The sequence below is a fragment of the Cynocephalus volans genome, chromosome 2 (genome assembly GCF_027409185.1).
Source record: "Cynocephalus volans isolate mCynVol1 chromosome 2, mCynVol1.pri, whole genome shotgun sequence".
Lineage (NCBI taxonomy): Eukaryota > Metazoa > Chordata > Mammalia > Dermoptera > Cynocephalidae > Cynocephalus > Cynocephalus volans.
The window spans coordinates 66,585,198-66,599,170 of record NC_084461.1 but is presented as its reverse complement, the minus strand read 5'-3'; the positions used below and the strand labels follow the sequence as shown (position 1 = coordinate 66,599,170).

At 37.3% G+C, this 13,973-nt stretch overlaps 1 protein-coding gene across 1 annotated transcript in view; it reads left to right on the top strand.

Annotated features, from left to right (window-relative positions):
• The window catches only part of ARSB (arylsulfatase B), a 206,081-nt gene that overhangs the window by 24,337 nt on the left and 167,771 nt on the right, over positions 1 to 13,973 (top strand). The window contains exon 4 of the mRNA XM_063085761.1: positions 2,883 to 3,090. Within this exon, the coding sequence (XP_062941831.1) occupies positions 2,883 to 3,090 (208 nt within the window). The remainder of the gene's footprint in view (positions 1 to 2,882; positions 3,091 to 13,973) is intronic.

Sequence of the window (13,973 nt, the reverse complement as noted above, 5' to 3'; positions counted from 1 at the left end):
CACTAAGGAATAATTATGGGAAAGATTTTCAGATTATTTTGTGCTATATTTAACAAAGTGAGTAGAATGATTTCCATGTTGAATATTTGTAAAGATCCTTTAATGATGGTCTGAAAATCATTCTTTTTACCCTGGCATGGTTCCAAGAACTCTCCCCCACCACCCTCCCCAGCTATCACCTTTAGGAATGGCGTTGAGAGTCCAGACCAGAGTTACTCACTCCCATGTTTACAAGGGTCAGGATGCTAACCTAAATAAGTGAAGCAGTTCAGGTGGGACAGTGGGGAGACTCTAGAAAACTGGACAGCACTTAGGGTTGGAGCCCCTCTCTCTCATATCCAGTCTTTTGTTACCAGATAGAATGTGAAACATGAGATTGTCAGAAATTCTGATTTTTCAAACAAAATTTTTAAAAACGATTTTTATGTATTATTTCCCGATTTTTAAACTTTTATGTGGGCTGCAAATTGTTCCAGGCTTCCGATTTTTAATCTTGTCCCCTTGGCTGGTGACTGGAGTTGGCTAAGTCTAGTGCTAAAGACCCAGACGTCTGCTCCCACCCACCGCAGTCTCACCCGCACTGTCAGGTCATTGTTGCCACTGCACATCCTTCCTCTTCCCTGGACATCTCCGCTGGGTCCTTCCTTACCACCCAGGCAGGGCATCTGCTGGGATGCCCTTCACCACAGTCTGCAGGAACACAGAGGTTTCACTACGACTTGTGCAGCTGGAGGAGAAAGTGTGCGTGTCAATAGGGAGTGGAGGTGGAGCTAAAGTAGGTTATAGACTTTGGGAGTGGGAATTTGGTATATTTCCCCACAAAAATTATGTATAAATGAAGCATAGGTTCTATGTTATCACCATTTTCATTCTGTTACCTACCTCCTTAGTTCAATAGGTTTTAAAGTGATGACTTTGATATTTAATAGTTATTTTTTAATATTTTTATTTTGGGAAAAATGTATTTCTAAGTTCGAAAGATCTGAACTTCACATAAAATTCTGGGTGTCTGTTTGAGCTCCATCTATGGGTATTCCTTACTCTATCACAAGGATGTATAATATTAACTTAAAACAACTTACCAATAGTGAAGAAGAAAATAGAGCCCCTTTCCCCAGTCTGACTTCTAACCTTTTTGCACTCATTTATGAGATTTAAATGCCTCAAATACTTTAACAGAATTATATGTTTATTCTTGGGTCAGACCAGTTGTTCTCTCTCTGAGGGTTTTCAACTCGTTAAAGAATTCTGTAGGAGCACAATGAAGAGAATGCCTTCAGAAAGACTCATTAAAAAAGAGAGGCTGACCTGGAATACCACTAATGTTAAATGCTGTAAGTCAATGGAAGAGGTGAAATAGAATCAGTGTATCACACTTCTTACTTTCCGGGAATTTAATTGGTGTCATGTTTGGTCTTACATCAAAGACTAATGAGCCATGGTGTTCACTTGTTTTCTCACAAAATATATCAGAAAACCCTAAACCTCTCTTAAAAGGTGGGGACTTATTTTCAGCTAAAGCAAAAAGCCAAAGCATTTATTGGTGTATATCCACATCGTTAATAGTGGGTTTTCAAATGGGAAATTGCTCTTCAATTAGTGTGGTCTTGGTCAAGTCATATAACCTTTCTCAGCCTCAGTTAACTCATCTGTAAAATGGATATAACAGGGTGGTTTCAAGTATTAAATGTGATATAACATGTAAATTATCATCATAGTATCTAATACATAGACAACATTTAATATATGGCTGTTATTGATATTATATCAGGGCTTTCTGGGGCATTCTAGAAATCTGCCTTTTATTTCTTATTTTTTCTTTTGTGTCATTTGTTATATTTTTAAATATCTTTTTTGAGATACAATTTACATACCATAAAACCCACCTATTTAAAGAATACAATTCAATAATAAATCCACAGTGTTGTGCAGCCATCACCACAATCTAAGTTTAAAACATTTTCATCACCCCAAAAGAAACCTTGTTAGCAGTCACTCATCATTGCTTTCCCCCGCAATTCCCTACAGCCCCAGGCAGCCACTAGTCTACTTTCAGTCTCTATAAATTTGTCTATTCTGGACATTTCATATAAATGGAATCATAGTGTATATGGTCTTTTGTGATTGACTCCTTTCACTTGGCATAATGTTTTCAAGGTTCATTTGTGTTATAGCATATATCAATACTTCATTCCTTTTATTGCCATATATTGCTGAACATATACCATATTTTATTTATCCATTCATCAATTGATGGACATTGGGGTTGTTCCACTTTCTGGCTATTATGAATAATGTTGCAATGAACATTAATACAGGGATTTGTGTGGATATGTTTTCATTTCTTTAGGAATGAGTCATACAGTAACTATATTTAACAATTTCAGGAACTGCCAAATTATTTTTTCAAAGTGGCTACATACACCATTTTAAATTCCTACTAGCAATAAGTGAGGGTTTCAATTTCTCCATATCCTCACCAACACTTGTTACTTTCCATTTTTAAAATTATAAACATTCTAGTGGGTATGAAGTAGTATCTCCCTGTGGTTTTGATTTGCATTTCCCTCATAACTAGTGATGTTGACCATCTTTTCATGTGCTTATGGTCATTTGTATATCTTCTCTGGAGAATTGTCTCTTCAAATTCTTTACCCATTTTGTATTTGGGTTAATTGTCTTTTACTATTGAGTTGTAAGAGTTCTTTATATATTATGGATCTGAGTCCCTTATCACATATATAATTCACAGATATTTTAAAGTGCATTCTGTAGGTTGTCTTGATATTATTTTTATTAACTGATAAATCTGGACTGTCTTACCTGTCTGTATTTAATACTTACATGCCCTCTTAACTGATTTGCATACACTCTCTTTCCAGCCTCTATTTCTCTACCTTGCATTCCAGTCTGTCCACGAGCCCCTTCAGGTCCCCGAGAAATACCTGAAGCCATATGACTTTATCAAAGATAACAACAGGCATCACTATGCAGGAATGGTGTCCCTTATGGATGAAGCAGTAGGAAATGTCACTGAAGCCTTAAAAAGCCAGGGGCTCTGGAACAACACGGTGTTCATCTTCTCCACAGGTAAGTCTGTCAATAAGAAAATCGTCTCTCGGCAAAGCCTGGGACATGGTATTCAATAAGTGGAATGAAGACAAATTGGAGCAGTTAGCATTTTCTTATTAAAATAGATGCTAATTGCAATAATAGAGACATGATAATAATGCATAGAAAGATGTGTCTAAGGAAAAAGAATTATGGGCTTTTCCTCCTTTCCTTCAGATACCAAAATATTCTAGGAGTATGCCTGAAAACAAGCGCTCGCAAACTGAGTAAATGTGAGTGGACCTCACTCTTACGCAGGGCTGCTGGGTTGCAAATCCCTGGAGTGGCTTGTTCTCAGCTCTCTCTACAGCCCGGGCATCTTCTGTGACTACAACTCCCACTGACTAGAGTGGCCTTTGAATCATTGCAAAGAAACAGATTGTGACATTATGAAGGCAGATAAGAAATGCAGCCATTTAATCTTGGCTAGACTTTCTAAGTATAGATTTTTTTTTGTACAAAATTGCTTTATGACAATAAAAGTCATACATGTTGATTATAGGAAAAACAGAAAAGAAGGGAGAAAGAAGATTCATAATCTCAGCAACCAGAGATAAATTTGCAAGTCATTTTAATTAGGCAATGCCATTCTGATTCCTAGTCTGTTATATATATGATCTTTTTTCCCTCTCCTTAAACACAGTTTTCCAAAATTTCACCATGATGTGCTTTGGGTACAGATCTTTGTTTATTCATCCTGCTGAGTACAATCTGAAAGAGCACTTTTAATCTGAAAATGCAGATCCTTTTGTTGTGGGAAATTTTCCTGTATTATTTCTTTTGGAATTATTTGGCCATCCATCCCACCTTTTTTCTATTCTCTCTATATAGAACTCCTATTTTTTGGATATTAGTTCAATCTTCTAAAATTCTTAGTCCTTTTCTCTCATGTTTTCTTTATTTTTCTTCTACTGTTTTAGAAATATTCTTATCATTATTTTGTAAACTTTCTATTGAGTTTATTTCAACCACCATGTTTTTTCATTACCAAGAATTCTTTCTTGTTTTCTGATAATTCCTTTCTCCAAAGCCTGTGCTCTTAACCATTAATTTTATATGTACATGTATGTATATGTGTATATATATATATACACACACACATATATATGTATGTATGTATGCACATTTTTTTGTTGTTTGCTTGTATTCCCAACATTGTCCTTCTTTTAAGTTTTTTTTTTTTTTTCCAGTTTGTTCGTATCTTTGTTTTAGACTGTCTTTCATGAGAGTGACTTTCTTAAATCTCTCATGATCCTTGGCTAAAACCTAAAAATTTGATTGGAAACTTCAAGTGAGAGGTTAGGGCTTGTCATCTGGTAAGTTTCCCGGTAAAGTGGTTGAATAGGGGTGAGGTGATATGTTGAAGAATTCCTTGTAGTTTTTTGTTTTTGTTTTGTTTTGCTTTGGCAGCTGGGATCAAATTCTCAACCTTGGTGTTATCAACACCATGCTCCAACCAACTGAGCTAACTGGCCAGCCATGTTTTTGTCTTTTAAGAGTTGTTTTGTTTGGCTTTGCTTTAAATTAGGCATGTTTATTAAATCTAACATTTATTGAGCACTTATTATGTACAGGACACAGTTCTAAGTGCTTTACATGAATTAGTTCAATTAATGCTCACAGTAATTAATTCTCTGAGGGCTATTATCATCTCGGATCTTACAGAAGTGAGAACTGAAGCACAAAGAAGCTAAGTGACCTGCCCAAGGTCATGCAGTCAGGCAGAGTCAGGTTTCAAGATTTCTGGCTTCACTGCCGTATCCTTTCTCTGAGATGAGGATCTCAATGTTCTTATTGGACCTCTCCCATGGTGTGCTGACCTTTCCCTATGGTGTGCTGCAATATTGATCTACTGAGAGCCTGGGCAGGGCTGGGGATAATGACTAATCTGAGTAGCCTTGTTCAGTTGCTTTAGTGCTGTCTAAATATTATAATTTTCTAAGTGTGTCTTGCTGTGAAAAATGTTGGATATAAGATAAAATTTGTTTTCCCCCCAAAACTTAACTTCAAAAAAGAGGGAGACATCTTATACTTAAATCCTTAGAAGTTCTCTCATATTGTGGGAGTCCTTTTCAATTTACTTTATTTTGAACTGCCTGGTATAGCATTTTGATCAGTGTTGGTACTGAATACCTATAGAGGTCTCTAGAAAGAATCAATAAAAAAGGAGGCTAGAACATTTAACACTGATTTAGTAAATATTCTTGGGAAATGACCTCACAATTGAAAGAATTGGAGTCATAAGTTTATAAAACCATCCATTGTTTTAGAAATCACAATTATACAATTTCAGGACAAATAATTTTCTGAAATGCAAGTATATACTCATATGGGTTAATGTTTCACACATGAGCTCAAAAGTGCTCACACAGAAGTGAAGATGGTAGCTCTGGAAGACTGTGTTAAATATCTCAAAGTAGCTCGACAACAGAGATATTGGTGTCAAGAATGCATGAGAAGAGGTGGAATAAAATTTTGTCATGACACAAGAGAATGGGAAAATATTTTAATATCAATATTTCTTTTATTATATGATTTCAAATGTGTATGCATAACTATATTATAAAGTAGATGGTTGACTGTTCCATAAATATCTAAACATTTTATTTATTCAAGTTGGTAGAAATGGTACTTGGAGTGTCTCACTGAGAAAATGGGGATTACCTTATAATAGGATTGTCATATTCTGATACTGTGGTATATTAATAGATATATTAATCTTGGACTATTTTTGCTTTGTTGTGCTAAATCCAACTTGATTGTGTGTATGTATTTGTATTATACTGCTGAATTCAGTTTGCTAGGATTTTATTTAGGATTTTTGCATCAATTGGGAAGTGAAAGTTAGAAAGATTTTCCTCTGTCAGATTTTGTTTTCCTGGTTATACTCACTTTGAAAAATAATTTGCTTGGTTGTTCCATCTTTTTTTTTGAGCTGTGGAACAGTTTATAGAATGTTCGAAAGATCGCTCTGGTTAAGCTGGAGCCTTGACTGTAGGCATTTAAAAAAATTATCCTCACAGTTAAAATTTTTTTTTTGCTGAATTATATCTAGGTGTGGGTCATTAAAATATTTTAAAATTATTTTGATGAAATGTAGTGACCCTTTTGATCTGCATGCTTAGATTATTCCACATTCCGGAAAGTTTTTTCTTGTTCATATTTTAGCTTATTGCTTTTGTTCTGCTTGATTTATTTCTCAAAAATATCTTTAATTAATAGGTTGAATCACTGATTCAGCTTTTTTCTCATACTTTTCAGTTTTTTGTTTTGTTTTTACAATTTTGTGTAAGATGGATATTCAATATTCACCTAGGCAGGAGGTAAATAAAAGGTTTGCAATGGAATATTTCTGGTTTTGTAGTTGCTACAAACAAGACGAGGATGCCCACTCTCACCACTCTTATTCAATATAGTTTTAGAAATACTAGCCAGAGCAATCAGGCAAGAGAAAGAAGTAAAGGGCATCCAGACTGGGAAAGATGTAGTCAAACTGTCCCTGTTTTGAGATGACATGATCCTATATACAGAAAAACCTATAGACTCTACCAAAAAACTCTTAGAGTCGATAAATGATTTCAGTAAAGTTGCAGGATACAAAATCAACATGCAAAAATCAGTAGCATTTTAATACTCCAACAATGAACTAGAAGAAAAAGAAATCAAGAAAGCAAGACTATTTACAGTAGTCACACACACACACAAAAAAAACCCACCTAGAAATCAGTTTAACCAAGGAGGTGAAAGATCTCTACAACGAGAACTACAAATCACAGCTGAAAGAAATTAAAGAGGACACAAAAAGATGGAAAGACATTCCATGCTCTTGGATTGGAAGAACTAACATTGTGAAAATGTCTGTACTACCTAAAGCAATCTATAGATTCAGTTCAATCCCCATCAAAATGCCAATGACATTCGTCACAGAAATGGAAAACACAATCCTAACATTCATATGGAACAACAAAAGACCCCAAATAGCTAAAGTAATCCTGAGCAAAAAAAATAAAGCCAGAGGAATAACACTACCTGGCTTTAAATTGTACTACAAAGCTATAGTAGCCAAAACAGCATGGTACTGGCATAAAAACAGACACTCAGACCAATGGAACAGGATACAGAACCCAGAATCAACCCACATACTTACTGTCAAATGATCTTTCACAGAGGCATCCAGAACACGTATTGGGAAAAGACTGCCTCTTCAATAAATGGTGCTGGGAGAACTGGACATCCAAGTATAGAAGAATGAAACTAGACCTGTACCTCTTAGCATATACCAAAATCAACTCAAAATGGATTGAAGACTTAAGTATAAGACCTGAAACTATAAAGCTCCTAAATGAAAACATAGAAGAAACATTCAGGAAGTAGGACTGGGCAAAGACTTTATGAATAAGACCCCCAAAGCACAGGCAACAAAAGGAAAAATAAACAAATGGGATTATATGAAACTAAAAGCTTCTGCACAGCAAAATAATTAACAGAGCAAAAAGACAATCTACAGAATGGGAGAAAACATTTGCAAACTATGCATCTGACAAGGGATTTATATCCCAAATATACAAGGAACTCAAACAATTGGACAGTGAAACAACAAACAACCTGATTAAAAAATGGGCAAAGGAGCTAAATAGGCTCTTCTCAAAGGAAGATATATGAGTGGCCAACAAATACATGAAAAAATGCTCAACATCACTAAGCATCAGGTAAATGCAAATCAAAACTACACTGAGATATCATGTCACCCCAGTTAGACTGGCTATTATTATTATTATTTTTTTTTTTTTTAAAAAGATGACCAGTAAGGGGATCTTAACCCTTGACTTGGTGTTGTCAGCACCACGCTCAGCCAGTGAGCAACCGGCCATCCCTATATGGGATCCGAACCCGTGGCCTTGGTGTTATCAGCACCACACTCTCCCGAGTGAGCCACGGGCCGGCCCAGACTGGCTATTATTAAAAAGACAGAATAACAAATGTTGGCAAGGATGCAGAGAAAAGGGAACCCTCCTACACTGTTGGTGGGACTGTAAAATAGTGCAGCCATTATGGAAAACAGTATGGAAGTTTCTCAATCAACTACAGATAGAACTGTCATGCGATCCAGCAATCTCAATGCTGGGTATATACCTGAAGGAATGGAAATCATCATGTTGAAGGAATACCTGCACTCCCATGTTTATTGCCACTCTATTTACAATAGCCAGGAATGGAAACCAATCTAAATGTCCATTGACAGATGACTGGATAAGGAAAATGTGGTGTGTATATATACACACACACACACACACACACACACACACACACACACACACACACACACACACACACACACACACACACACAATGAGTACTATTCAGCCATAAAAAGAATGAAATTCTGCCATTCACAGCAACAATAATGAACTTAGAGAAAATTATTAAATGAAACAAACCAGGCACAGAAAGAGAAATACTGCATGTCCTCACTCATAAGTGGGAGCTAAAAAAATAAATAATTAAAAAGGAAAGACACAATAATCACAATAATTCATTGAACTTTGAAAAGGACAGAACAGAACTGAGGCCACCGGAGGTGGAAAAGGGGGAGGAGGAAGGGAGTTAGCAAGGAATTGGTAAAGGGCCACAAAAAATTAGTACATTTTGTAATGTTGTATATACTAATTATTCTTATATGAGCATCACATATTGCACGCAGGTGTTGATATTCAACACTGTACTGCACAGATATGTACGATTATGTTTTAATAAAAAGAAATATATATATAACCACAAGAAGCAAATCAACCATAAAACTCCTTGAACCTTTTCAATTTTTTGCCCTTTTTCTCAGCCTCTGGAGTTCCTTCACATTGCCAGTTAGACATTTTAGTAATTTTAATTCTGCTATTTAATATCTCCAATGTAGATTATTATTGATTGTATTTTTAGTTTCTTTGTAGTCTTTTCTTTGCCTCAATCAGTTCTCTTTTTTTCTAAGCTTGTTAGTAACGATAATGACCACTACTTATTAAATGTTGACTGCATGCTTGGGCCCTGTTCTGGTGTTGTTCTTATACTTTCTCATTATTGCTCATGTTGTAAGCATTAAAGCTCAAAGTAACCTCGTGAGATTGATTTCTAGAATCAATGAAGAAACCAAAACTTCTTTAACCACTTTAAGAAGTTAAATGATTTTCCTAAGGCTGCATATCTAACAAATGGAAAAGCTAGAATTCAAACCCAGATGGACCTGAGGTCAGTACATAATTACCCTAATCAGTTATCCTTTTGCATCTCATCTTCTTTTCCTTTTATCTCATCCCATTATCCTTTATCTTTACTTTTAGCTTTGTACATTTCTTTTCATAGAAATCCTATTCCTGAATCTTTCTTAATAGAAGTTTTCTAAAATCTTCATTTTTATACTAATTCATCGCCAGCTATATACTCTTCCTCTGAGTATAAGTGGATCTGTTCACACAGTGTGTGGCCATTTCTTGGCCTCTGTTCACTTTTCTGTAATTAATTCCTTCTCAAATCTGTATTTTTTATTTTATTTTTTGGCAGCTGGCCAGTATGGGGATTCAAACCTGTGACCTTTGTGTTATAAGGCAGCACTGTAACCAACTGAGCTAACTGACCAGCCAATACTTCTCAAATCTGTAGCTTGAGATCAGGTTGGTGCCCTCGACTCACCAAGTACCCAGTGGCTTTTAGCCAGTAAGTGTTCTATATTCAGCCTGATTGACTTAGTTACGTCTTCTTCTCTTTTGGCTACCTGGTTCTTTGGCAGGCTAGAAGAACCCCAGCATGCAGTTACTAGACTCTTCCCACTTCCATACCTTCAGGGCTTTACTTTTGGGAACATGCCCCAGGATACAGAGAGTCCCACTGCCAGACCTCTCTCTTCGCCTGCCCATTGTCTTCTGGGAGTTGTGTTCTCTAACTGAATATAGAAAGTTGAGGAGGTAACAGTTCTCTGGTCATGTCAAAAATTAGCATGGTCTGACTCTCAGGGTGTATTCCTGCCTCTTTTCAGATAGATGGAGTGGCTCTACGACGTGAGACAAATAGAATAGGCCCACGCTTGTTTCCTCAGCCCAACTTCTTTGGCCTTATATTACATGGAAATTTCTCTTAAGATTCTGGCATTATAGGCTATCTGTCTGTCTTGGTTTCTCACGTCATGATGGCTTTTCATCTTGTTCTGAGTTCGTTATTTTATTAAGATATTGATTAAGAGAAGCAGTACTGGTGGCTATGAGGCAGACACTGTTGTGACCTGGACTCCTGTCACCACGGCCCATCTTTATAGTTGCTAAACTCCAGGAATCTGCACAGAAATCTGACCCTGAGTAAAATGAGTTAAAATTAAACCCAGCTCTTGAGCAACTAGGTCATGAATTAAAACTCAAAAACCTGATTCTGAAATGTTAAAGAGAAAACAGTGATTGATCATACATCTTAATGCAGTCATTATATATTTATATTAAGGCGTATCAGAATAACAAGTTTTACTTACATTTAGATGAGAGTTAGACTATATGGAGAAACCTAATTTGCATTTCTTTTTCCAGATGCTTTTTCTGTGTTTATTGACAATTTTATTGCCTGAAGATAATAATGTGATTGAAACTCAAGGAAACAGGACTTGGACTGACTAATCATAGAGCTGTGATTCATTTTTCTGGTTTTTTCACTTTACTTCACTTAGCACTGTTCTTGTCTATAAGCATAAGAATACTGGGTGCATCCAAACAAATAAATATTGAGGCCATTAATACAGAAAACCCTGAAATAAACTAGCTTCTTGGTATCAAGATTACATTTAGTGAAAGAGAAAGGCAAAGGCCTCTCTTATTTTCTAGGTTTTGAAGTTTGGGAAAGCTGACTTAAAAAAAATTCCTTTTATAATCTGAGAGAAATCCAGGAGGTTTCTCATTCCTTGTCACCTCTACCCACCTAAGCTCTTAGGGCGGTTATTGTCAGTGTGCCATCTGGGGACCCCCAGCAACAGTGGGGTATTTGTTAAAAATGCAGTTTCTGAGATGATAGTTGTGCAACACTGTCAATGTCCTAAATGTCATGGAATTGAACTCTTTAAAATGGTTAATTTTATGTCATGTGAATTTCACCTCAATTTAAAAATTCAGTTTCTCAGACTCTATCACAGACCTACCAAATCAGAAACCTAGGGGTTGGGGCTCAGGAATCTTTACTTGTTATATGAATTTAGGTGATCCTTTTGTACACAGAAATTTGAGAACCTCTGAGGTAAGGTAACTCTTATTCAAACCTTAGGAATTTAACTTAAGAGGAATATATATGTATATATATATTATTTAAATTTTATATAGTCATTTAAAGTTATATAAATTAAACATGTATATAAAATTTACCTAAATATATATACATTTATATAAAAATTGATACATACATATATATATTCTCCTCGCTAGGAGGAACATATATATGGCTGCCAGGAAACAACTGGGTTTGAAGTTCAACATCTCTTAGATAGTCTTCATTTCAGGTAAATGCTTCCATTTCTAGAAATAGACTCTTCAAAAAAGCTAATAAGAAAAGTTTAATTATTCTTCTCTCCATGACTTTAGTGCATGTAAATCACAATGTTGATTAATGCCACTCTTTCTGCCATGTGTGATTAATACTACTGTTAACAAATGTTTCCTGTCTTATTCTGTTCATTTTATACAAAGATGACCCTTCTAATCATTCTCCAATAGGATATGATCAGACTTCGAGTCCCAGCTTTCCTGCCAATGAGTTACATAGACTCTAGCCTCAGTTTCATTATCTATTAAATGCAGGTTGCCTGACCAGTCATTTATCCACTCAGTCTCTCATTGCAGATAAAAAGATGGGTCATAATTGCATCCCTTAGGAAACTCACAGTTTAGTAAAGCAGACAAGTGAATGTGTTGTTATAATGCAGTGCAGGGTGCTAGTTAGGGCACAGCCCAGGGTGCTGCTTGCACACAGAAGGAGCACCTACCAGAGCCCAGGGGGCTGGGGAGGCTTTCTGAGATTGGAAAGGTCAGGAATGAGTTAGCCAGATGAGTGGTGTGGAGGGCTGAGGAGACTGGGCAGTGTTCGCACCTTGAGAGAGGAATGTGAATGAAGCTCAGAGAGGCCAAGAGAGCAGTGCTGTGGGAGTTCCCACTGGTTGGAGCCACTGCAAGGTGGGGCATGTGAGATGTGAGCCTGGACGGTAGCATGAGCCAGCTCAGGCAGGGCCTGTGTACACCCAGGAAGGAATTGTGAAGGGCCTCTGCAGGTGATGGGGAGGCACTGAAAGGTTTTAAGCAGGATCAGGTTTTCACTTGAGAATTGGTGTAGAGGGTGACTGGAGGCAGGCAGATCTTTTAGAAGATTCAGACAGTAAAGTGGGGGTGGGAGGATAAGGAGCACCTGAATAAAGGCACTGGGAAAATGGATGGGGATGAAAGGACAGATTTAAGAAACATGTAGGAGGGCTTGGACCAGTTGCTCTCTGAGAGTTCTTGTGACACAGAAAGTTGGATGGTTCTGTATTCTGTGGGTTTTCAGAACTTTTGTCAGTGCTGGTGATGGTCTTTGGTGGAGCCATCCCTTCCATTGGCACTGGGGCACTTGCAGAGAACTGGAAAGAGTGCAGCCCACGGCCAGAGTGCTCACATAATCCACATAGCAGTAGATCCAAAATCCATGGATTCCTAGCCCACTGGAGACTGGCAGGGAGGAGCATTTAGAAATGTATGGAAATGGTTTTGGTTGTCGCAGTGACTTGAGGGTGAGGTTGCCATTTAGTGGACAGGCACCTGCAGCATTCAGGCATGTCCTACACAAGGGAGAAGTGCTCTGCCCCAGATCTCAGTAGCACCACCATTAGGAACACTGGATCCTGTTTGATAGCACATTAGTCCATTTGTGTTGCTATTAACAGAAACACCTGAGACTGGGTAATTTATAAAGGAAAGAGGTTTACTTGGCTTATGATTCTGGGACAGCTGCGTCTGGCACGGGCCTCAGGCGGCTTCTACTCATGGCAGAAAGTGGCAGGCAGCTGGCGGGTACAAGCAGATCACATGGCAAGAGGAAGCAAGAGAGAGAGAGAGAGAGAGGAGGTGCCAGGGTCCTATAAACAACCAGCTCTTGTGGGAACTAACAGAGCGAGAACTCACTCACTACCCCTCCTCCCCCAGGAAGAGCATTAATCCATTCATGAGGGATCCGCCCCCATGACCCAAACTGCCACACTGAGGATCAGTGTTCCATGAGTTCTGGGAGGACAGTACATCCAAACTCCCAGCAGTAATTCATTGCAGAACCTAAACTTTTAATATTTATTTTCTGAGCTTTCACAAAATTACATGTAATTTAATATCTCAAACGGAGTAATAAAGAATCTTAACTAATATCCCTAAATCTTATGTCCCTTTCTCCCTTACATATAGAATTCCCTTCAAAACTGGTAGCTGACAAATGGATAACTCTTTCATGTTATTAAATGTACTATAAAACTGGAAGATTTATTAAAATATTGTAGAAACTCTGTGCCAGGGACAAAGTTATCTGACTGCTAGCAAACCAACATCACTAGGTCCTTCAGACACTTAAATGAATTTCTGACAAAGCTGAGGAAAACCTGTTAAGTGAATAAATCAGATAGTGTGTCCACACTGTTTTTCTCTTTGCAATTATGCATTTATTTAACACATCTATGAAAGAGGGAAATAACGACACATAGCTCCAAACTATGAGACTAGAATGATCTTTTCCCTAGCCAGTCATCAATCCATGTGCAGGGAAAATGAAAAGTAGATGGTCAGGATCCCTCAGATGTTTGGAATCTTGCTGAGCATTTGATGTAAATA